Raw genomic sequence first — 25438 nt, 5'->3', positions numbered from 1 at the left:
CTAGCTGTGGTACACCACCCCCCTTCAGGCTGTCTTCATGCAGCCAACCCCAGTCCTTTCCCTGGGATCTGACCTCCAACGCCCGAGCCTCAGCTCCCAGCCCCCACCTGCCCCGACGGGTGAGCAGACCAGCCTCTCAGGCTGGTGAGTGCTGGTCAGCATCAATCCTCTGTGCGGGAATCTCTCCACTTTGCCTTCTGCACCCCTGTTGCTGCGCTCTCCTCTGTGGCTCCAAAGCTTCCCCCCTTCCCACGCACCATCTCCACCAGTGAAGGGGCTTCCTAGTTTGTGGAAACTTTTCCTCCTTCACAGCTCCCTCCCAGAGGTGCAGGTCCCGTCCCTCTTCTTTTGTCTCTGTGTTTTTCTTTTTTCTTTTGCCCTACCCAGGTATGAGGGGAGTTTCCTGCCTTTTGGGAAGTCTGAGGTCTTCTGCCAGCGTTCAGTAGGTGTTCTGTAGGAGTTGTTCCACATGTAGATGTATTTTTGATGTATTTGTGGGGAGGAAGGTGATCTCCACGTCTTACTCCTCCGCCATCTTGAAGGTCCCCCGAGTTAGGTTGTATTCTAATTTCATTCTTTTACGTGTAGCTGTCTAGTTTTCCAAGCACCACTTATTGAAGAGCCTGTCTTTTCTCCATTGTATATTCTTGCCTCCTTTGTTGTAAATTAGGTGCCAATATGTGTGTGGGTTTATCTTTGGGCAGTCTATCCTGTACCATTGATCTATATTTCTGTTTTTGTGCCAGTATCATACTGTCTTGATTACTGTAGCTTTGTGGTATAGTTTGAGGTTGGGGAGCCTGATTCCTCCCACTCCATTTTTCTTTCTCAAGATTGCTTTGGCTATTCCGGGTCTTTTGTGTTTCCATATGAATTGTAAAATTTTTTGTTCTAATTCTATGAAGAATGCCATTGGTAGTTTGATAGGGATTGCATTGAATCTGTAGATTTCTTTGGGTAGTATAGTCATTTTCACAATGTTGATTCTTCCAATTGAAGAACATGGTATATTTCTCCATCTGTTTATGTCATCTTTGATTTCGTTCATCAGTGTTTTATAGTTTTCTGAGTACAAGTCTTTCACCTCCTTAGGCAGGTTTATTCCTAGGGATTTTATTCTTTTTGTTGCAATGGTAAATGGGAGTGTTTCCCTAATTTCTCTTTCAGACTTTTTGTTGTTGGTATATAGGAATGCCAGAGATTTCTGTGCATTAATTTTGTATCCTGCAACCTTACCATATTCATTGATTAGTTCTAGTAGTTTTCTGGTGGCATCTTTAGGATTTTCTATGTATAGTATCATGTCATCGGCAAACAGTGACAGTTTTACTTCTTTCCCAATTTGTATTCCTTTTATTTCTTTTTCTTCTCTGATTGCTGTGGCTAGGGCTTCCAAAACTATGTTGAAAAAGAGTGGCAAGAGTGGACATCCTTGTCTTGTTCCTGATCTTAGTGGAAATGCTTTCAGTTTTTCACCATTGAGTATGATGCTTGCTGTGGGTTTGTCATAGAGGGAACCTACCTCAACATAATAAAGGCCATATCTTCTCTTAACTTTATGATTTCTTTCCTTCTACTAACTTTGGGTTTTGTTTGTTCTTCTTTCTCTAGTTCCTTTAGGTGTAAGGTTAGATTGTTTATTTGAGATTTTTCTTGTTTCTTGAGGTAGGATTGCATTGCTACAAACTTCCCTCTTAGAACTGCTTTTGCTGCATCCCATAGGTTTTGGATCGTCGTGTTTTCATTGTCATTTGTCTCTAGGTATTTTTTGATTTCCTCTTTGATTTCTCCAGTGATCTCTTGGTTATTTAGTAACGTACTGTTTAGCCTCCATGTGTTTGTGTTTTTTACATTTTTTCCCCTGTAATTTATTTCTAGTCTCATAGCGTTGTGGTCAGAAAAGATGCTTGATATGATTTCAATTTTCTTTAATTTACAGAGGCTTGATTTGTGATCCAAAATGTGATCTATCCTGGAGAATGTTCCATGTGCACTTGAGAAGAAAGTGTAATCTGCTCTTTTTGGATTGAATGTCCTATAAATATCAATTAAATCTATCTGGTCTATTGTGTCATTTAAAGCTTGTGTTTCCTTATTAATTTTCTGTCTGGATGATCTGTCCATTGGTGTAAGTGAGGTGTTAAAGTCCCCAACTATTATTGTGTTACTGTCGATTTCCTATTTTATAGCTGTTAGCAGTTGCCTTATGTATTGAGGTGCTCCTATGTTGGGTGCATATATATTTATAATTGTTATATCTTCTTCTTGGATTGATCCCTTGATCATTATGTAGTGTCCTTCCTTGTCTATTGTAACATTCTTTATTTTAAAATCTATTTTATCTGGTATGAGTATTGCTACTCAAGCTTTCTTTGATTTCCATATGCATGGAATATCGTTTTCCATCCCCTCATTTTCAGTCTGTATGTGTCCCTAGGTCTGAAGTGGGTCTCTTGTAGACAGCATATATACGGGTCTTGTTTTTGTATCCATTCAGCGAGTCTGTGTCTTTTGGTTTGAGCATTTTATCCATTTACATTTAAGGTAATTATCAATATGTATGTTCTTATTACCATTTTCTTAATTTTGGGGGTTTGTTTTTGTAGGTCCTTTTCTTCTCTTGTGTTTCCCACTTAGAGAAGTTCCTTTAGCATTTGTTGTAGAGCTGGTTTGGTGGTGCTGAATTCTTTTAGTTTTTGCTTGTCTGCAAAGCTTTTGATTTTTCCGTCGAATCTGAATGAGATCCTTGCTGGATAGAGTAATCTTGGTTGTAGGTTCTTCCCTTTCATCACTTTAAATATATCATGGCACTCCCTTGTGGCTTGCAGAGTTTCTGCTGAGAAATCATCTGTTAACCTTATGGGAGTTCCCTTGTATGTTATTTGTCATTTTTCCCTTGTTGCTTTTAATAACTTTTCTTTGTCTTGAATTTTTGTCAATTTGATTACTATGTGTCTCAGCCTGTTTCTCCTTGGGTTTATCCTGTATGGGACTCTCTGCGCTTCCTGGACTTGGGTGGCTAATTCCTTTCCCATGTTAGGGAAGTTTTCGACTATAATCTCTTCAAATATTTTCCTCGGGTCCTTTCTCTCTCTCTTCTCCTTGTGGGACCCCTATAATGCGAATGTTGGTGCATTTAATGTTGTCCCAGAGGTCTCTTAGGCTGTCTTCATTTCTTTTCATTCTTTTTTCTTTGTTCTGTTCCACGGCAGTGAATTCCACCATTCTGTCTTCCAGGTCACTTATCCGTTCTTCTGCCTCAGTTATTCTGGTATTGATTCCTTCTGGTGTAGTTTTCATTTCAGTTATTGTATGGTTCATCTCTGTTTGTTTGTTCTTTAATTCTTCTAGGTGTTTGTTCTTTAATTCTTCTAGGTCTTTGTTTTTTTTTTAAGGAGGAGGCCATTTATTTATTTATGGCTGTGTTGGGTCTTCGTTGCTGTGCGCTGGCTTTGTCTAGTTGCGACGAGCGGGAGCTATTCTTTGTTGAGGTGCATGGGCTTCTCATTGCGGTGCCTTCTTTTGTTGCGGAGCACAGGCTCTAGGTACGAGGGCTTCAGTAGTTGTGGTGTGCAGGCTCAGTAGTTATGGCACATGGGGTTAGTTGCTCCGTGACATACGGGATCTTCCTGGACCAAGGCTGGAACCTGTGTCCCCTGCATTGGCAGGTGGATTCTTAACTACTGCGCCACCAGGGAAGTCCCTAGGTCTTTGTTAAAGATTTCTTGCATCTTCTCAAACTCTGCCTCCATTCTTTTTCTGAGGTCCTGGATCATCTTCACTATCATTATTCTGAATTCTTTTCTGGAAGGTTGCCTATCTCCACTTCATTTAGTTGTTTTTCTTGGGTTTTAGCTTGTTCCTTCACCTGGTGCATATTCCTCTGCCTTTTCATTTTGTCTATCTTTCTGTGAATGTGGGTTTCATTCCACAGCCTGCAGGATTGTAGTTCTTCTTTTTCTGCTGTCTGCCCTCTGGTGGATGAGGCTCTCTAAGAGGCTTGTGCAAGCTTCCAGATGGGAGGGACTGGTGGTGTGTAGAGCTGGGTGTTGCTCTGGTAGGCAGAGCTCAGTAAAACTTTAATGTTTGTCTGCTGATGGGTGGGGCTGAGTTCCCTCCAGTTGGTTGTTTGGCCTGAGGTGACCCAGCACTGGAGGCTACAGACTCTTTGGTGGGGCTAATGGCAGACTCCAGGAGGACTCATGCCAAGGGGTACTTCCCATAACTTCTGCTGCCAGTGTCATTGTCCCCGTGGTGAGCCACAGCCACCACCCACCTCTGCAGGAGACCTTCCAACACTAGCAGGCAGGCCCGGCTCAGTCTCCTACAGGGTCACTGCTCCTTCCCCCTGGGTCCTGATGAGCACACTACTTTGTGTGTGCCCTCCAAGAGTGGAGTCTCTGTTTCCCCCAGTCCTGTCAAAGTCCTGCAATCAAATCCTGCTAGCCTTCAAAGTCTGATTCTCTGGGAATTCCTCCTCCTGTTGCCAGACCCCCAGGTTGGGAAGCCTGACGTGGGGCTCAGAATCTTCACTCCAGTGGGTGGATTTCTGTGCTATAAGTGTTCTCCAGTTTGTGAGTCACCCACCCAGCGGTTATGGGATTTGATTTTATTGTGATTGTGCCCCTCCTACTGTCTCATTGCAGCTTCTCCTTTGTCTTTTGATGTTGGGTATCTTTTTTTGGTGAGTTCCAGTGTCTTCCTGTCAATGATTGTTCAGCATTTAGTTGTGATTCCAGTGCTCTAACATGGCACTGCTTCTGATCAAAGAAATAATTTCACATTCCAGAGGCTGGGAAATCCAAGATCAAGTTTCCAGTAGGATTTGGTTTCTGGTGAGAGCTCTTTTCCTGGCTTGCAGATAGCCACCTTCTCACTGTGTCCTCACATAGTGGAGAGATATCTAATGTCTCTTCCTGTTTTATAAGGATAACAGTTTTAGCAGATTACTTAGCTTCTTCAGGTAAAATTTTTTTAAAAAATGTTTGTTCCTCCAGTGATTGAATTTACAAAATGGAGTGGACAGTTACCACCTTAAATCATTGTAGAAATAAACACGGTATGATAAGTAGGGAAAATTTTGATAAAAAATTCTACTGCAAAGGTAATGCTGGCACTCTTTCCTAATCAACAACCATAACTTATTCAGCTTTCCTATACTAAACACTTGGGTGAAGAAATGAAGGACCAAGGAAGCCTTCAAGAAGAAAGCAAAGGTCAAAGCAATTTCAGGCTAAAAGGGAACAATCACTCTGAGTTTTCAAAGGCTTGCCTATAGGGACACATTACAAGTGTTAATTCTTTGGGTAAGATACACATTTACCAGACTGAATGTTTATAGTCACTGCCATTTGAAGTTTTGATCCTCAGTTCATTAGAAAATTACCCAACACTGTATGTATGACCTCTTGTATTTGTCTTGTACTGCTTTTAAGCTCTTGAAATACTGAACTTTTAAACGTTTCATCCCCCTAAGACTGTAAAGCTTTTTGGGGGAAAGAGCTTTATTATGTCCCTACCCCTGTTAATCACCAAGAGGGTCACAATGAGCTCAATTAATCTACTGAATCTTTTAACTCTTTCATTTTTTTTGGAATGCCCTTGGGATATGCATTCTGTAAATGGACACTCAACATGTTTATAGTGAAAATATAATGGCTGAGAGCCTGGCCAGTGTAAACACATTCTTTCTACGTCTTAATGACAAAGGATTGCTTAGATTTAGAGAAGAAAAAGGGTGATTTCTTTTACAGTGTGTTAAAGTATTAAAAAGAAGCAACTGAAAGTTCTTTGGATTTTATGCTCTACCACAGTGCAAAGCCCTGGGTAATCTGGCCTCCTGGTTCTTCGTGCAAAGCAGAATATCAGACTCAGTGTAATAAATTCTACCCAGCCTTGGGCACTTGAAGCTGAGAGCTGTGATCGTACATCATCTTCCACACTGCCAGCTTATAAACGAAATGCAAACTCTGGGCTTCTCAGCGGGGCAGGCACACAACGAGAGGAGAGGGGCCGCACGCAGAGGGGTCAAGCCCAGGAAGCAGTCAGAGACCTCTACCCCAGACCTCCCCCTCCGCAGACAACCCGAAGTAGAAGCGCAGTTGTACGTGGGCAGAGATGTGTGCCCAAGAGACGGGCACAGATGGACCGGGGACATTCGGAGCAAGGGAGCAAGGACACAAACCACGAAGGGTGATGGGAATCCACCTCGTGGACGGTATTTTGTGCCAGTGAGTGTGTGAACGCGTGAAATCTACTCCGCAACGGGTGGCCGCGGAGCCCGGCCTGGCGCGGCCTCCAGGGCGAAAAGAAAGAGGTGGCTTTGTTCCCGGGATGTGAATGAGGGAGCCGAGGCCGAGCTTACAAAAGGCAGCGTTCCGCGGCGAGAACACTTGTCTCGGTAGGGGCTTGGACAGCGCGCGAAACTCGCAATCAGGCTCCCGGCCGGAGCGGCCGGCTGCACAAGATGACCGCAGTGGGGACAGCCTTGTTGGCCCCTGAGCTTCGCTCGTAGAGGCCGTGGCGCGGGCCCCGCCGCGTCCCCCAGCCGGCGCGGGCGGCCCCACACGCCCGCCACTCGGCTGAGCTGCCAACACAACATTCCGTTTAAAAATAACACCCACGTGCGCTAGTAAACAAGCGCGCGCTACTGCTGGTGCCGCGCGCTCAGGGCGAGCCTGTAAGGCGCGCCCGCGCGCGCGCCCGCCCTTCTCCCGCACGTGTCTGCCGGCTCCGCCCGAGCTGCGCTAGCGCGGCCCAGTCTCCGCCCCTTCGGCGGGCCGCGCACCGCCCAGGAGCCCCGAGACCGGCCGCTGCCGGGCCCTAGCGTCCGCCGTATTACCAGGCGTGCCCCGCAGAATGCTCTCCAACTTTCCTCCCCTGATGCCACCTCATCGAGGCTGGACACATCGTCTCAGGTCTGCTCCTTCCCTCCCCTCCCCGGTCCTCTCATGTCCCTCTCCTTTTCACTCTCCCTCCCATCAGTGCGCGGAGGATTGGCTTCTGGTTCGCCCTCTCTCTATCCTCTCCTTCCTTCCTTCGAATTTTACTCGATTGTTTATTATTTGCTGGGGGGCGGAGGCGGGGGGCGGAGAGGGGCGTCTGGGGCCTGGTGACGGGTGGCCGCGGCCAGTCAGCGCGCGGCGTGGCTTGACGAGTAAGCGGCGCGGCTTGACGAGTAAGCGGCGCAGCGAATGGCGACGCGGCGCAGAGATCCCGGGTCACGCGCTTGTGGATACAATGACATCATCTGTTTGTACGCGTCGAACTAGCTTGGTGCAGGGGCGGGGCCGCGCGTCACTTGAGTGACGGGTCCTGCGCAAAGCCCGGAGCCTGGAGTCGGCCGGGTGGGCGGATTCCTGGGTACGCTGGGTTGGACCTTTTTGTGTACGGGTTTGTTGCGGAGTCCGCTTTGAGCTCCAAGATATTTCTAGTGACTTGGAAGGATTTGGGGGGTGGGGGCGGGGAAAGATATTTATAAACCAAAGGGGATAGAATTTTGGTGTGCGTGTCGCATGTATTGCATTCTTAGTGCACAAATGAACGACTTTGGGTACTGATCGTAGGATAAGGACTTGTGAAGATATTTTTCTAAACCTAAAGGAGTACCTTTCTTTTAAAAAGTAAAAAATGCACAATTAGGTGTTTTGCCGTCATTTAAAAATCAGACTCATTATTTCCCATTCACAGTTGTTCAAAATTTGTTCTTGCATTTAGGAATGTGGAATAATCTGCTTTTCTCCCGAGTTACACTTCTCCCCTCGTTTGCCGTGAAATTCACGAAATGTGAAACATGATTGCGGTCAAGCGTCCTAGGTTAGTGCAAACCTCTTGGTGCCTGATCAAATCTGAGGGCATCGGTTTATCGAAGTCCTGAGGGCACCAACATCTTCCCTTGCCAGTATTTTCACGCTGAGGTAACCCTTGCCATCTGCGGTCAGCATCTTATCTCGGGTGTTACCTGGTGTCGGGTTCTAATGGGGAACCGGACACCAGGGCGGGCGCAGAGCCTGGCGGAGGGACGCGCTAGCTGGGGACCCCCCGGTGCCAGGCGCCCTGCTCCGAGTCAGGGAGGCCACGCGACTGCGCTGGTGGAGGGTTTGGGGGCTCTGCGGACCCCCCCTCTTCTCCTGGGCCAGCGCCGCGCTTTGTTGTCGTTGAGGCTCGCGGGAGAGAGGAGGAGCCCGGCGGGGACAGCTGCTGGAGCCTGCGGAGTCCCAACCTCCGGCGCGCGGTCTCACACCCAAGCCCGCGGCTCCGCGGGGCCGGGTCGCGCAGGCGCGCGCGCGCGCGCACAGACACGCGCGCACACACACGCACACCAGCACACCCGGGCCCGCCGCCCAGCCCTCCCCCTGGGCGGGGACCCGCCCGCCGTCAGCTTAGGTTGAGGCACCCTGCGTGTGTCTATAACTTTGTGCTGCTGCCGAGGCCGCCCTGCTCGTGGAAGGGAGGAGGAGGAATGTGGAAGGCAGCAGCGCGCAGGCTGACAGGCGGTTCTTCAGGCGGGCTGCGGCGGCGGCCGGAGCGCCTCTTCTTGGCCGAGGTTGCGCGCCCCCTCCTCGCCCTGCCCCGGCCCCGCGCGGGATTGTGAGTCCTCCCCCCTCGTCCCTGAAGGGAAGGAACCCAGGTAGGCGCCGGAGCTGTGCAGCGGGTCGGCCGCCTTCCCGGTGACTCCGGATCTGCTTCTGAGCTGGGCCAGGCGCTTCCCTTTTCCCTCCGCGTGACTCGGTGTGCGCGCTCCTCTTCTCTCCCGCTAGTGTTTTTAAAGGACTTGAGTGAAGGGGGGGAAACTGTCAAGATGGCAGCAGCGGGAGCAAGGAGGTGATGAACGTGCTGGTCCGGGTTTTCTGGCGGCTCGGGAGACTTGGTGCTTCCTGACCTGTTGGAAGATTGACGTTCCGACTTGCCCCCTCCTCTCGCTCTTTACAGGGAAGGGGGTGGAGTACACGACGCCCGCGGGAAAATAAACCACACAAACCCCCAAAGTGGCCGCTGCTGCTCGGCTCGACCCTTTGCGAATACCCGCCGAGCTGCTTGCCCCCCTTCTTCCCTCTTTCTTTTTTTTCTGGAAGTGACAAGGGCCCGTTTGCTCTCGGACCCACGTTCACTCTCTCAGCCCGCGGGCGAAGAGGGGAGAAGGGAGCTGCCCGCGCCTTCCCCGGGCTTGGGCCCTCCGCTAGGAGGGGGGTGGCAGGGGGGGCGCGGAGGCGGCAGGGCCAGGGACTGGGAGAAGAGCCGAAGACGCCACAGACTTTGGCGGCGTCGCCGCGGGAAGCACTTGAGCGGGCCGAAGCGAAACATAAACAAACGCACGCCCGCCCGGACTCGGGCTCCGACCGCGGCTGGGCTGCGCCAGCTCAGGCTGCTGCCCGCTTTAAAGGCGCGGCCCGCGCCCCTCCCCCTTCTTCCCCGCCCCTCCCCCTTCTTCCCTGCCCCGCCACCTAGCCCAGGAGAGACCTGCAGCTTCCGCGGCGGCGGCGGGGGAGTGGGGAGTGCCCCGTGAGAGTCCGTCCGTTCGCTCCAGTCTCCCCAGCGGCCTGGTAGGGGGGCCGCGTCTGCTGCGCCAGGTCCGCGGGACGCACGTCTCCAGGTCTGCCTGCTCCTGGGAGGCGGGCGCGGTGCGATCGGGAAGCGGTGGCCGCGGCGGCGGCGGCGGCGGCGGGCGAGGACTCGCCGAGGACTGGGCTGCAGCCCGGGATAACCAACTCTCCTTCTCTCTTCTCTCGTGCTTCCCCAGGCGGCGGCAGTAGCGGCGACGGCGGCGCCCGGGAGCCCGAGCCTTCGCGGCGCCCCCGTCCCTCCCCCGCCGCACCCCGCCCCGGCGCGAGAGGAGAGCGCGAGAGCCCGAGCCGCGGGCGGGCGGGCGGCGAAGATGGCAGAGGCGCCGGCCTCCCCGGCCCCGCTCTCTCCGCTCGAAGTGGAGCTGGACCCGGAGTTCGAGCCCCAAAGCCGGCCGCGCTCCTGTACGTGGCCCCTGCAGAGGCCGGAGCTCCAGGGGAGCCCGGCCAAGCCCTCGGGGGAGGCGGCCGCTGACTCCATGATCCCCGAGGAGGAGGACGATGAAGACGACGAGGACGGCGGCGGTAGGGCCGGCTCGGCCATGGCGATCGGCGGCGGCGCGGGCGGCCCGCTGGGCTCTGGACTGCTCCTGGAGGACTCAGCTCGGCTGCTAGCTCCCGGAGGGCAGGATCCCGGGTCCGGGCCAGCCCCCGCGGTGGGCGCGCTGAGCGGGGGGACGCAGACGCCGCTGCAGCCTCAGCAGACACTGCCACCGCCGCAGCCGGGGGCGGCTGGGGGCTCCGGGCAGCCGAGGAAATGCTCGTCGCGGCGGAACGCCTGGGGGAACCTGTCATACGCCGACCTGATCACTCGCGCCATCGAGAGCTCCCCGGACAAACGGCTCACTCTGTCCCAGATCTACGAGTGGATGGTGCGCTGCGTGCCCTACTTCAAGGATAAGGGCGACAGCAACAGCTCTGCCGGCTGGAAGGTGCGTACCCACCTGGGGCGGGCGGCCAGACCCTCCGGGCCTCCTGCGCATTGCGAGACGCGCCTTCGATTCGTCGGAGCGCGCCTGCGGGCGCCGGGGAGAGGGGTTGGCAGGGAGAGCCTCCGCTGTGAGGCTTTGGGGGTTCTGTGTGACCCCGGGGGAGGGGAACCCGGTGATGGCCGCGCAGGCGGCGGGAGGGGGAGAGGAGGCTCCTGGGGAAGCCTCGGGCATGGCCAGGTGAGGAGAGGGCGCGAGGGACGCCGGCGAGGGAAGGACAGACGGACAGGAGTGCATTTGCCGGATTCCTGGGTCATCGCAGAGGAGGTAGGTCCTCGGCCAACTTTGGAGTCGATTTCCCGGTAGTGGGTGCACGCGAGGCCGCTGCGGGTGGAGTGAGGGAACGTGTTTGGGAGTCGGTGCCCGGAGGTGAGGTTGGATGTGTGGTTTCCAGTAGGTCGCAGGAGCATGGTGTGTTGTGACTAGCTGGATGAGAACCCTTGTGTCCAAGTTTCGGGCTTGTGGGTGTTAATTAATTCCCACAGGCACATCGATCCCATGACAAAAAGCAGTGGTTGTAAACCTTTTCCTGGCCGGTTCTCTTTCCTTGCCTGTGTTGACACCTGTATTCCTCAGAGATGTCTCAACAGCAAACCTGCCTCGGAGTAGCCTCTGAGATGATTTGGGACCTGGAACGGGCCAGCCCTGCCACCTCGACAGGGAATAGCCGCACCTGCTGCTTCCCCGCTGAGGCCTGGACTCTGGCCCTGTCTGAGGCATGGGGTCCAGGTGTGGAGGACCGGGGCCTGGCGCTTCACCTAAGCCTTTGGGAGGGAGGTTTGCTGGCAGGGCTGGACTGTAATGGCTTCTACCTATTATTACAAGTGAACCTGAAGAGAGGCTCTCTACTGCTCCTTTTCTGCCTCTTGGGGCACTGGACACATGGTAAGGAGAGAGGTGTGGAAAGGCCTATGATGTAATGACTTCCTGCAGTTGGGCATCCAAAGAGATTAACTCCTGTGCCCCTGCTGGGCTGCTGATACCCAGCTGCTTTGCTCTTGCACCTCATCCTCCTGGTCCTGTCTCCTAAGATATGAATGTGTACCAGGTAAAAGAGAGCCCTGTGCCTTGTGCAGTTGGAGATACATATCGTTTGTCAGTTGCTTATATTAACAAGTTAGCCTTTTTTTTAAATTAAAGAGGTAGTTGGTTTCTCCTTCTGTCCTTTCCTTCGTTGTTTTTGGGGAGCCCTGTACTTCCTGGATTCCAGTGGGTGTGTAAAATAAGAATAATTTGACCTTAGGTGGAGAATTGAAACACTGTAGAAGAGTCAGTGTATAAAAAAGCTAAAGAATTTAGTGTTATTGACTTTTAATTTGCTTTAAAAAAATCTTGCAAAGTGCCTTTAAAATTTTTTTTTTATGGCTAGTATTGGGAAGGCTAGTTTAGATACTTTAAAAGCAAAACGTGTGTTTTGATATTATTCCACAAATCTATCTCATCCTTGAACAAATGCTGATATTATGAATCTTACATTTGATTTAATTTTATTGCTTTGCAAAGGAATATGAGTTGTGTGATATGAGAGATATTTATGAAACAGATGAGAGTTTCATTTCAAAACAGTGCTAATGTGATACCTTTAAAAATTGAGTTTCCAAGTGGATAGTAAGGGTTAATCTCAATGTTCAGTGTTAGGAAGGGGTGAATTTCTGGGATCTAAGAAGATGGATTTTGGGGGGTGGTGGGATATTTTCCAAATTTCTCACACTTGAAATTTAGTCCTACATATTTTGAATTTGGTGCAGAAAATCTGTTAGTTAAAAGTTAGCTTTAAGTTAGTTAAAAAGTTAACATAGGAAGGGTTTTTACCTTTCTTATTATTTTTAAGATTATGAAGGTAATTTAAACTGCACAAATAATGTTTCTTGCATTGTGTTTATAGTTAAAGATAATACCAGTTTATAGTATTTGAATTTTTTATAGTATCTGAATTTAAGATTTATGTGAGAAAGTGGTATTACCAAAAGTAGCCATGAGTTGAGACTGGATTAATTATGTTTTCATGTAGCTTGCAGGATTTGCAATAGAGATTTTGGACCTAGTCATAAACTTTGTGGTTTTATGTCTTAACTATTTTTGGTCTCATGGTTTCTTTTTTCCTTCTCTGTTATCTCATCTTTCTTTAACTAAAATCTTATGAAATACTGTGAATTGAAACTGCCCAGCCCTAATATGTTTAATACAGGTCACATATTCTATCAGTATTTTTACTTGAAAGTTTTACACCAATTCCATTTCTGAGTATCACACGAAAACTAATCCTTGAAGACTATAGGGATATAATTTAGTTGAAGAGTTTTTGTAAGATGACCTTTATCAAAAGATGCAGCCATGCAGGAACTTCCAAATCTTTGATGATGGAGAATGCCCTTTGAAACTGGGGCTGCTGGTTTCACATTCCGATTATGACTAATAGCCAAGCTTTTTTGTGCTTGTGGTTTAGTGGGGGGTGGAAGAAGAGGGACAAGGGAGAGGTCAGGAGCTAATTGTGACCCATTTCCATGCATCCGAGTTTCAGGAGTTGATTTCTATCATGATTAGTCATTTTGGAAGCATGCATGTGCATTTAAACCACACTACTTTCATTCTGAGTTATGCATGAAGATTTTTAACTTCTAAAAATGTCTAGAATTCAGGTTAACCTCTCCTAGTCATGTGTACACATAGGCATAATATGCAGGGTCTAGGCCTTACTTCTTTTGTAGTTTTTTGGGCTATTGTATTATGAGATCTTGTAACCAGAATTATCACTCTAAGATCGTAGACTGAATTAGAAAAGAGGCCTTAGAGATCAGAATTGAGACCAGTGGCTCAAAATCCTGGTTGCATGTTAGAATTACCTGGGAGCTTTTAAAAAATACCAGTGCCCAGAGAACCTGATTTAACTGGGCTGATGTGTGGGCATTGGTTGGTGGGGTTGTTTTAGTTTTATTTTGAAGTTTCTCAGGTGATTTTAATGTAGAGCCAGGATGAAGTTTGCAGATCTCCTTCAACCCCCTTATTTTATAGGTGAAGAACCTGATTCTTCAAGTTAATGACTTTTCTAAGGTCACAGAGCTAGTTAGTACAGAGGTAGTTAGTAGCCGTGGTTCTAGAGATCTTTTTCACACTGTTTTTCTCTTTAAATTGATCCTTTTTACAGGTTATTTATTAAATACTGAGTAGTCTTATGTAAGTATAAGTTGTTTTCCTGAAAAGCATATTTGCCTCTCAATCTAAAAAATCTTGGTTATTGTTTCAGCATTGGAAGATGGATGATTATTGATGGAGGCTGAGTGAGTGCACAGTGTTTTTAAAGCTGTCTGGTGCCTATCAGGATGGGTACTTAGGAACTATGAAGTGACGAAGGAGGCAAAAAAGAGAGCATTTTAACAAAAGGAGGAAGCTCTTGGTTAACTGAAGTTTGTCGGATCCAAACTGTGCCAGGGAGAAAGATGATGGCTATCTTGCAGGTTCCCTTACCTCGGGCATGAAAGTAGAAATGAATAATCAGATGTGGTTAAGAGGGGAAAAGGTTACATTTCCTTTAATTCACATTCAGCTTACTTGCATCGCACCTGTAATTGAGCTGGTGAGTTGTCTGTTTCCTCCTGTCTCAGGCAGAGCTCTAGGACTCCAGGGTTTACCTGGTAAGGCCCATTTATTACTGATTGTCCTACACACGTCCGCACATCTGTGGTTCCCATGGGTCAGGGCACAGTCACGTTAGGCAGCCATGAGTTTCTGTGGTGGTTCCTACAGTTTCATAAATGTAAGATACTGTGTGAGGACTTCTGCTGCTGCTGCAGAGGGTGATTCTTCAAGAGACCGAGTCTTCCTTCATGTGAGAATGTGTCCTCTCACCAGTTCTTCCCAAGGTTGAAAGATGAGGGCTGACCCGCCACATAAAACTTGCTCACGTCCTCACTGTTCTAGCTTTTTAGATGAACGCACCCAGTTCCTTTTCAACATACTGTGTTTAAAAAATGTTATTTTAACTGCAACTTTGATGTTTAAAAATATTTTTAACAATTTCAAAATGACAGACTCATAATAATTCCATATTGGCCTCTAATTTTGACCTCAGTCACCTTCTGGAGTAAAGGGCCAGTTACGGTCGTGCCATGTATGAGGAATCTGTCTGCAGCTTGGCCCCTGTTGCTAAAATGCTGTTTTGTAATTTCCTTTGGCAGTACTGTCTTCGTCAGTGATTCTCAACTAACATACTTCCTCTTTCTACAGCAGCAGTACACCAGGGGGACTGTTTTTCTTCTTTTTCAAAGCTGTGTCATCGACCTGTGAGGTGAAGAAATTGGCCCTTTTAGACTTTGATCGGTGAGCCCCGTGTAGCAGAGAGACTCTTTTAAAAAGAAGCTGTTTGTTTTGATATGTTTATCTCCTTCTTCGAAAATGAAATGAAACTATGCAGACTTATTTTTAGGAGTTTTTAGGAGGATTCTATTTTAAGAGAATGACACCATAGAAGAACATCTTGTAGTTAAACTTTTTAATACTCTAATTGTGATGCTTACTTAAAACCTGCAAGGTATTTTTATTTGGAAAATTAATGAAGAAGGCTTGTCCCACTAAAAAATCATTTACTTGGTTTTCAAAAAGTTTAGCAGACACCATTCATCCAAAGATCTTTATAAAAATGCAAAGATAAGACTTTCTAGGCCAGTGCCTTCTGGGGAGGTACCCAAATTACCCATTGCTGATCAGATTCCAGATTCCCTGGGCTGGAGAGAATATGGAATTTATTTTGTTTTCATACTCATTCATCTTGTCTGTGAGGAACAGACTTGCTCCTATTTTTGACTCCTCATTTTTCTCCTCACCGTTTCCTGTATCACAAGTGGAGGAGCCCTGAAGACCACTTTGGCTTTTTGCTGCTATAGAAGGAGCTGGGGATGACACATATGTAGGTGGGTTAGTATCAGTGGATGATACAGCTGGCGTACAGTAAGTGAGTAAAAGATTGGAAAGAGAAAACCTTTTTACCCGTTTGCATTTCATGCCATTTGATTCATTCAGCAAGTATGTATCAACGGCATACAGTGTGCAGGGCATTCTGCCGGGCCCAGGGATGTAGTGGTAGCACAAGGCAGATAAGGTTCCAGTTCATAGGAGTTCGTGTTCTCTTGGGGGAAGACAGAAAATAAACATGCAAATCTGTGCTCTTTAAACTTGTCCCTTCTCTTTGCCTTTTTTCCCCTCTGTACTTCTACTTTCCTTAGTGCTTCGGCTCTCTGCAGAGAAGTTACCAGCAAACGGCAAAGTCGAAGTTGAGCTCTGGCTTGGAGCTGGCTTTTAGCTCTCTGCAGATCATCTTCAGCTTGCTTTGGAGATGCAAGGCCGCTGTCACATGGCTCCTGCAGTTTGGGTCTGTTTGGGAGAAGCTGGGGCCTTCCCAGGCCCACCCGGATTAGAGCATGCCTGTGGCCCTGGACTAATCTGGGGTCCCCAATTCTGTCTCGTGGGGCTGTGGTATAGGACCGGCCTCTCGGAGTAGATGTGGAGCCTTGATGTAGTCGAATCATCTGTATTGCTTCTTGCCTCAAATTCAGAACTAAACGAAGTCTTAAAAATCATCTAACTACTTAATTTTGCAAGTGAGGAAACAGGCCAGGAGCATGTGAGGGACTACCTCAGGGACCCACAGCTAGCAGGGGTGGAGTTGAGAGTGTCTGTGTGAACTGAACCCAGGGCACAAGTGTTCTGTAATATCTGTTACTAACCATTGTGGTTTCACAGCTGTTCGAGTCATCTCCATTTCTGCAAACTCTTACTTCATTTTCTCTCCTCTGCTTCCCCTCCCCCATCCTCTAGGCTGGCTGGCAGGACAGTAGCTGTGTTTCTCTTTTTGCATTCTGCATCAGCACTCTCTGCTCACCTTGCTGGAAAAACCTACTCTCTCAACCCCACCCTACCCTGCCCACACTCTGACTCCTGTCTGTTCCTTTTACCATTTTTCTGTGACTCCTGTATATTCTCAACTACAGTGTAAAAGCCTTGAAAGCAAGGCAGGTGTCCAACAGACAGAAGCATTTCTGATGCTGGGATCTGCTCTTGGGATCATTACGTCCTCAGCCCGTGAGCTTAGCCTTGTTCTGGGACAGTGACACTGAAAGGGGATGACGTGACTCAGGAGTGGGGTGACGTCATGTGTAGAGTCTTTTGGATGCTTGTAGCCATGAAGGTGGCCCAGACCTCCTAGCGTTGGTGTCGATATGATGTAGTGTAATTATGAAATGATGCTCTGCTATCTAAGGCATTTCTTGTAGTGTCTTATTTCTGCAGTTCTAGTGTAGAGGTCCTTGAAAACGTCATCAGTGCCAGTCACTACCCATCACAGAAACTGAGGGAAACCTGCTCTTCGGATGACTTTTCCTTAAGAGAAGGTTGAAATCAAGTCTTCCCTCTGTGTGTGGACCCCACTTTATGCAGTATCAATATGACTGTCTAGAAAGAGTCACCATGGCATTGTTCAGCCTAAAACGTATATACTTACCCACTACAGGAGCAGAGCTGTGGTGTAAAACTAAGTTGTCCATAATGTTCTGCATTTGGGGGTATAAATCCTAGATGTACTTGAAGTTTTTTATTTATGGATTGGAAAATAGAAGTCACATATGAAGGAAGAAGAGAGAGCGAGCAGTCTGAGCTGGACCTTTCCAGGGCTAGTCTGCAGCTCTTCCGAAGCAGTTTTCTGAATAGGTGGTTCAGATAGTGATTATCATAGGAGATCCCAATTCTGATCGCATCACTGCCCAGACAGGCTCAGCATCTAACCATTTTATTCTTGACTGAACAACTTTCATTTCTCAGTATTGCAGTTTCCCCAGTTGGAAAAAGAAGTATAATAGCAAGCATCCATAGAATATTGTGATGTATCACTCCTTCCCGGTGAAACACAAATGTATAATTAGAGTATGTTTCAAGCTGGGCTTTTTTTTTTTTTCACCCAAGACTGTGCATTTTCACTTGGACCTTTTTTTGTGGTTTTAATCTTGCGGCTTTTTCTCTGGAGTGTGTTAGTCCCTACTATGGGATAACATTACAAAGTGAAGTAGACTTAAGTTCTCTGGTGGCCTGTGGTACCTGCACTAATTTGCTACTTCTATAATTGTCTGTGGTGAAGAAGCCAGGTTATCTTCTGGGGGCTCACCATGCCTGGGTGTCCAGATGCACCCCTGGCCTGCAGTGGAGAGGTGAGCTTAGAGCAAGGAAAGCTGTGGCACGCTTGTGGGGCAAAGCCAAGGTCGGAAGTGGCCCCTGCCACACGCAGATGAGCAAATGCATTAGCTTTCCTCTGGAGTGAACCCGTAATAAACCCAACAGATGCCTTTGGCAGTTTTCAGTATGTGTTTTGTAATTTCTTATTTATTTCTTCGAAGACTTTTGCGTGTGTATGTGTGGGAGAATCCACATCCTATTTTTCCTTGTGTTTTGGATGTCTAGTGAAATTAATAACTTGGCTCCTGAAACCATTGAGAATTTTCTTTAAATTTAGAACCAGCAGAGGGAGTACCCAAGTCTTTAAACTGATCTCAAGTTTTTTTTCCCCACATAGCTAAAATAATACCTTGGTTAAAAACAACAAAAAAAAGAACTCTAAAGTGCTTCTGTGTAGGCTTATGTCATTGTTAGAAAAGGATAATTTGGAGGAGGGAGTGTTTAAAAACCCAAGGTAACTTTTTTAAAAGGAAACTTTAGTCTTCTAAGACCCATGGTCCAATTCTCATCCCCAAATAATTAAATGAAAGCGTTTTTAACTGAAAAATGTCTTCCCCTGGCTTACATCTTTTTACTACTCCACTCTTGATAATATATGTGAATGTTCATCTATACCTGATACCAAACTTCACAGTATGTCAAGTGTCTGGGTCAGTGGATGGTTCTGTGTTTTAGTGCTCTTTTGATTGAGACTTTTGATTTTTCCAAGATTTCATTTTCCTGTGGGTGAGAGAAAGGCAAAAGCTACATTATTCCCAATTCAAATTTAGTAGTTATGGATCCACTGGAGATGATAACTTTGACATTTTTATCATCTAAAGTTCTGTAGTTCTGTGAAGCTGTAATTTGTCATCTCCCTCCACTTTGCCCCATATTTTGGTGGTGGTGGTTTATTTTCATTTGGCAACTGTTCTGGGTTGAATAGTATCCCCCCCAAATTCATGTCCACCTGGAACCTCAGAATGTAACCTTGTTTGGAAATAGGGTCTTTCCGGGGGTAGTTCGTTAAATTAAGATGAGATCATATTGGATTAGTGTGGGCCCTAAATCCAATGACTTGTATCCTTATGAGGAGAGGAGAGGAAAGGACATGGTAGATGCAGAGAAGGCTGCATGAAGGCTGAGGCAAAGGTTGGAGCAATGCAGTTACAAGCCAGGGAGCATCAGACTGCTGGGAGATACCAGAAGCTAGGCAGAGGCCAGGAAGGATCCTCCCCTGGAGCCTTCAGAGGGAGCATGGTGCTGCCCATGCCTTGATTTTGGACTTCTAACCTCCAGCACTGTGAGAGTAAGTTTTTGTTGTTTGAAGCCCCTGAGTTTGTGGTAATTTGTTATGGTAGCTCTAGGAAACAAACACAGGAGCACAGGGGTGGAAGAGAGGGACAGGAAGGGTTGTAGATAGAAGAGAAGAATAAAAAGGTTTTATTTTATTTTTTTAAACTGAGATATAACTGACATACAATATTATTAGCGTCAGGTGTACAACATAATGATTTGGTATTTATATGTGTTGCAAAATGGTCATCACCGTAAGTCTAGTTAACATTTTTTTTTCTTGTAATGAAAACTTTTAAGATTTACTATCTTAGCAACTTTCAGATATACAAATATTAACTACAGTCACCATGCTGTATATTACATTCCCAGGACTTACTTATTTTATAACTGGAAATTTGTATCTTTTGACCCCCTTCACATATTTTGCCCGCCCCCCACCCCCCAAAAAAAAGGTTTTATTGAGATTAAAATTAAAATGTTAATCATTGATAGGCTACTTTCTGGTAATTTATTTATTTATTTATTTATTTTTGGCTGTGTTGGGTCTTCGTTTCTGTGCGAGGGCTTTCTCTGCTTGTGGCAAGCGGGGGCCACTCTTCATCGCGGTGCGCGGGCCTCTCACTATCGCGGCCTCTCTTGTTGTGGAGCACAGGCTCCAGACGCGCAGGCTCAGTAGTTGTGGCTCATGGGCCTAGTTGCTCCACGGCATGTGGGATCTTCCCAGACCAGGGCTCGAACCCGTGTCTCCTGCATTGGCAGGTAGATTCTCAACCACTGCGCCACCAGGGAAGCCCCCCTACTTTCTGGTAATTTAAATTTCTTCTTTCTTCATCCTGCTTTGAGGCACAGAAGGGAGGCATGAATTCCCCTGATTTCCCAGTGAGAACTGCTGCAACTCGTCCCTCCCTCCCTCCCGCTTAGCCTGTATTCTGGGCTCCCTCCCTAACCCTCCCACTCTGCTTACTCAATTTCTACTTTTTGGCCTCTTTCGTGAAGCTGGTGGAATGGCTGTGCTTGTGGAGTGTGGACTTGAGGTTTACTCTAAGGCCATGAGGTCTGGCTGAGCGATTTGGTCTAGGACCGTCAGTCTTTAAGGGCAGGGAGCAGCCTGGGTCCTCAGCGAAAGGAGAGTGAGTTTTGAAGAATTCTCTCTTCCCTGTCCCAGTCAGGCTTGAGAAGATGCAGCCCCATCAGTTTCACTGCCATCCATGGTGGCAGTAAGGCTAATCCAGAATCCCTCTGGAGTCCCCTCAGCTCCTCCTATGCTTGGTTCAAGGCCTTTCAGAGTCTCAACACACTTGAGCCTTCAGGCTCCCGTCCCCTCTGTATACATTTATGTCCACAAAACCCAACAATTCCGATGGAGCATAGAACGTAGAGTGGTTGTCCTCATCCAAGTAGCCTCAGGTATTTTCTAGGTACCTCGTAGGTGTTTGGGCTGAATTATTCAGAAGTATTTAAGAATCAGAATTGCGTCTGTTTTTTCTCATATTTCAAAATGATATTTTTGGGAAAGGGAGCCAGGGTTATAAGTCAACTGGAAGCACAGTTTTGTTTTTACAATAAAAAGAGGAGTTGACACAAGATATTCTGAAGCCTAGTTATAATAATAATAGCAGTAGTAACTATGATTTATTGAACACTTACTATGTGCCAATTACTCAGCTAGGTTTTTTACATTTAATATTGATCCTACGTGATAGGCATTTAAATATAAATCCCAATTTAAAGGCAAGAAAATGGTTCAGAGAGGTTTAAGTAAATTGCTTGGGATTCAAACCCAGGTTTCTTTGAACTTTTGCCTTTTCTAGTATGTTCTGCTGCCTCCTGAGTGCGGGTGGGACTTTTCGTTAGGGGTGAGACAGCAGTAAAATTAAATAGCTCCCATTTTGTAAGTTGCTACTGTGTGCCACATTCTTTATATATATTACCATCAATCCCATTATTAATCTTTCAGAATACTGTCTTGAATGGTTATCTTCCGAACTGTGGCTGACTCAGGGTAACTAACGCGTCTCTGTGTTGGTGGGGGAGTGGACGGAGACCCATGATTTAGTCTCCTGCCTCTGATTTTGCATGAGCTAATAATTTTAAGAATCCAGTCAGTGCCTGGGCTTTTAGTGGGGGAGTTTGATTTGGGGATTCTCATTTCTGTTTGGATACTGCCTTGTGTAACCATGGTTTACTGTGGGTCAGATACATAGTGTATTAGTATTGAGAACTAATAGAGTGATACATGGTGTGTGGAAATCCTTTGGGTTGGGCTTTTGTCTCTGAGAAGTTTCTGCCTTGGTAGAACAGAATATCTCTGTTTCTGTAGGCTTCGAGTAGGTAGATGGATGGAGATAATACCACCAAGAAAAACGGATTTCAGGGAAAAAAAAAAAACAACATTTATAAGAAGTTTCTGGCGGAAGTGTGGTTGCTGTGTCAGATCTCATAATTAAAGGTATTAAGCATATTTTGTGAGGTGGTCGACCCTTTGCAATGCAGTTACTAACGGGTTTAAAGGCAGGTACTAAGACAGAAACAGAAAATGTTGCATAATGCCAAGTGGCTGGCCAGGTTAAAGTGTTTATCTTATTAAGGAGCTTACTGCTTTTGTCTTCAAGGTAAAATATGTATGAGTAGGACCTAAAATGATGCTTTTAATTGGCCATAGGAATGTAGCACCCATGCCCCCTGAGATAAAATATGGCTTGCAGAACACTAATCCCGTGTGTGTGTTGGAAAAAATTTTAGAACTCTCAGTTTCACAGTAAAGATAGGTGAGTAGTGTCTGGAGAGTGTCCAGAAGATAGACTGAAACCCCGTGATAAACGTGGAGCAGGCAGAATGGCTCTGCCTGATAGCTGAACACAGCCAGGGTGTGGGGGAGGGCGACGGGGCCAGAGGCAGCTGCGAAGAAGGCGGCCTTGGCCTCTGTGGACTTTTAAAGGCACAACTCTGGGTATAGGCCTGAAGTTGAAGCAGGGCATAAAATTATATCCAGTACAACTTGTTAGATGTCTCCTTGAAAATTGGTACTACATTAAAAAGATCAAGTGGAGAGTTAAGCCATTGATTCGCATAATTCAAATCTCAAAACTGCCTTTTTCCCTAAAGTGTCCTAATAATTAATTTCAAAAATGAAATTATAAATTATCATAAATTATCTCGATAATTGCCTCGGTTCCATATTTCACAAGCTTGTCTGAGTGATGTTTAAAGCCTCCTGCTCACCTTCCTGTCCTTTCTCTTTTTTATTTTCATTAATGTTTTTTTTAAAAACTGAGTATAGTTTTTCTTCTAATGCTGTAAGGGTTTCATAAAGTAAAAACACTTTCTCTAGATCTCTCCATTAGAACTTCTTGTTGGTAAATTCCTTAAAAAAATTCTACCTATGGGGATATATGTATACGTATAGCTGATTCGCTTTGTTATAAAGCAGAAACTAACACACCATTGTAAAGCAATTGTACTCCAATAAAGATGTTTAAAAAAAAAATTCTACCTAATTTAAAACTCCGTTTTGCTGCATATTTCTTCTAGAATTTTTACCTTATATGATAGCTGTTCTGGGGCTTTGTGGCAGCCTTCATTTCCAAATCAAGGACTTGTTAATCGCACCTTTCATACTTTTTGTTTTTCTTCTTCTTTCCCCGGGCGGTAGGATGAGAAGGGACATACCATTATTCACTAGCTATTTGTCAGAATAGTCCCATTAACAGCATCAATTTGCCATTTATGAATATACCTATCATGTAAATAAACAGTGGCCCATAGACTACATTTTAAGCAAGGTAATTTTTTTTAAAAAGTAAAAAATTGAAACTCTATGAGTCCAAGCAGTCTCCTGAATTTCTTTAAAAGAACAATGATCAGATATATACACTACTATGTATAAAATAGCTAACTAATGAGAACCTGCTGTATAGCACAGGGAATTGTACTCAATGCTCTGTGGTGACCTAAATGGGAAGGAAATCCAAAAAAGAGGGGATACATGTATACATACAGCTGATTCACTTTGCTGTACAGCAGAAACTAACACAACATTGTAAAGCAACTATACTCCAATAAAAATTAATTAATTAAAAAAAAAGAACAATGATCAGTTATTTGGGGTGCATCATTTGTGTAACCCTGAGAAACCCAGAGTGTGCCTTGGAAATGTGTGGGCCTGATTCTTTTAAAGTTGTCTTCCAGCTGACATGGGTGTGAGCATGCTTGCTTTAGCACACTTGGGCTCTTAAGCTCCTGATAGATAGCTTCCAAGGTGAGCTAGTATACTGTTTCTTGAAATTAGTGACCTCGATCAGGCCTTCTATCTACAACCCTGTCCAATACAGATAAGCTTACAGCCTTCTGTTTGAATAGATGCATGTCCTCTGCTGAACTGAATTATCTAAATCAGTCCTGTTTAGTCCCCTTCCTTTCCAAGAAAGATCCTTTTTTTTCAGGCTGAAAGTCTAGGTCATCTGGGCCATATGTTAGGCTTTACCACATTCAACCTTCATGTTAGTTGCCAAGGTGAAATTTAGCTTCCGATATATTTTGGCCGCGCTGCATGGCTTGCTGGATCTTAGTTCCCCAACCAGGGATTGAACCCGGGCCCTCGGCAGTGAAAGCGTGGAGTCCTAACCGTTGGACTGCCAGGGGAATTCCCTGGCATCCGATTGTAGGCATCTTTTAGTAGGTGTTCTTTGGAAGGAGGGAGAGGTTTATTCTGATAGTCTCATAAAATCAGGGAATGCTTCAAGTTAATTTGTGGGCAGTCAGTACTGAATTAAGTGAAGTACCATGTGTCAAATTAGGAAAGCTAACTTAAGGTGTTAGTGAAAGCTACCATCTTCCAAATTGATTTTAACATAATGACTTAACAAGTGAATGTTTTTATCAAAAATTACTATTCTCATTTTTAAGATGCAGATTTTCCCACATCTTGGTTTTCTAATCACATCAAAGGCTTTAAATTGATGGATAGTTTTAACTGTTAGCGCAGTGGGATAACATCTGGTTTTTCTCTCTGGGCTCCCAGTGTTTGTCCTGTTGTGAGCAAAGATAATTTTCACCTGACGTCTGTCTGCGTTACCTGCGCTGAGATTCCCTGCTCTGCCCACTGACCACCAACACTGCATTCTTCTAACTGGTCTGTTTTGTGTTCATCATTCTGCCTTAAACAGGATCATAAAGCTTTCAGATATCTTTTCCGGCTTGTTACCTCATGCATCTGTGCTTAGTCAAGAAGGAAGAGAAGAAAATAACTCTATCTTGGTTTTATCATCTGCATCACATGATTTTACAACTTTGAAAACTCACTTGTCAGTGTGGTTATTGGGGAGATAAGTTCAATTACCAAGGGCTCTGAGAGTTACTGCTGCAGTCTCTTCCCTCTTGCCTCCCCTTTGGAAAAGAAAAACATTTAACTTTGCTCAAGGATACATTTTATTGTTTTTCCGGAGCATGATTTCAAAGTTGAACGTTTAGAGGATTTGTTTGTGAGACATTAAAAGCTCTTTGCCTCGAGTTCCTAGTTATTAACTCTTCTGAAAAAAATAGTACCGTTTTAAAAAAGGTTTCCTGATATGTCCTTTGGACTGTTGCCATGTCTTTGGCAGTTGAGGGTACTTCCTTGATTATCTAGCTGTTTCTGATTTTTGAACCTAAGACCGCCAGTGTTGGGTTGATCCTTAGATAGTCTCAGAATCTAAGAGCCTCAGTTTTACTTGTCCTAGTCGTTCCCAGCTACTTTCCCATTCTTTCTTGTTTTGTGTCATTAGACATTATCTAAAGAGGTCTTACTGCTCTTCTTCTCTCTTTCCCATCACCCATTATTTCTCTGTGACCTTTCTCCTGCATCAGTGGTTTTCAATCTTGGCCGTATTTGAGAATCATGGGGAAGCTTTGGAAAACACCAGTGTCGAGGTCCCATCCGAAACCAATTAGGTCAGAACCTCTAGGTATGGAGCCTGGGCATCTGTATGTTTTAAAGCTGCCACGTAGTTACAATGTACAGTTAGGGTTGAGAACACTGTCTTAGAAAAACGAGAGCTTTTGGCTGTGGAAGTTATCAACCAATTTAGTAATGACTTTTATGCCTATTTCCACCCTATTCGCCATGGGGAGATTACAAGGTAGAGTTTGCTCCCTGGAAGCTCCATATGAAAAGAAGGAGCACTAGCAAATTGGGATCTAAGAGAACAGTTGGCTTCTAAGACAAGGGCATCGTTATTTAATAAACTGTGTTTAACTCAGATTTCCTCTCTACTTTCTTTTGTGTAAATGAATGTGGTTTCTTTAAAATTTTCCAGCTCCCACTCATTTTTCTAGTCTCCACTGGACCCTAGTTAACTAATTTTGAAGTTTTCAGGCATTTGTAAGAAGAGACGGTGCTATTTCGAGTCATTGTAT

The 25438-nt window shown here is 46.0% G+C and overlaps 1 protein-coding gene across 1 annotated transcript in view; it reads left to right on the top strand.

Annotated features, from left to right (window-relative positions):
• Positions 1 to 6845: 6845 nt before the first annotated feature.
• FOXO3 (forkhead box O3) overlaps positions 6846 to 25438 on the top strand; it is a 119338-nt gene continuing 100745 nt past the window's right edge. The window contains 2 exon segments of the mRNA XM_061207485.1: positions 6846 to 6917; positions 9740 to 10492. Of these exon segments, the coding sequence (XP_061063468.1) occupies positions 9875 to 10492 (618 nt within the window). The 5' untranslated portion in view covers positions 6846 to 6917; positions 9740 to 9874.

Source organism: Eubalaena glacialis, chromosome 12, assembly GCF_028564815.1.
Source record: "Eubalaena glacialis isolate mEubGla1 chromosome 12, mEubGla1.1.hap2.+ XY, whole genome shotgun sequence".
Taxonomy (NCBI): Eukaryota; Metazoa; Chordata; class Mammalia; order Artiodactyla; family Balaenidae; genus Eubalaena; species Eubalaena glacialis.
This window is presented reverse-complemented; position numbering and strand designations above follow the sequence as displayed.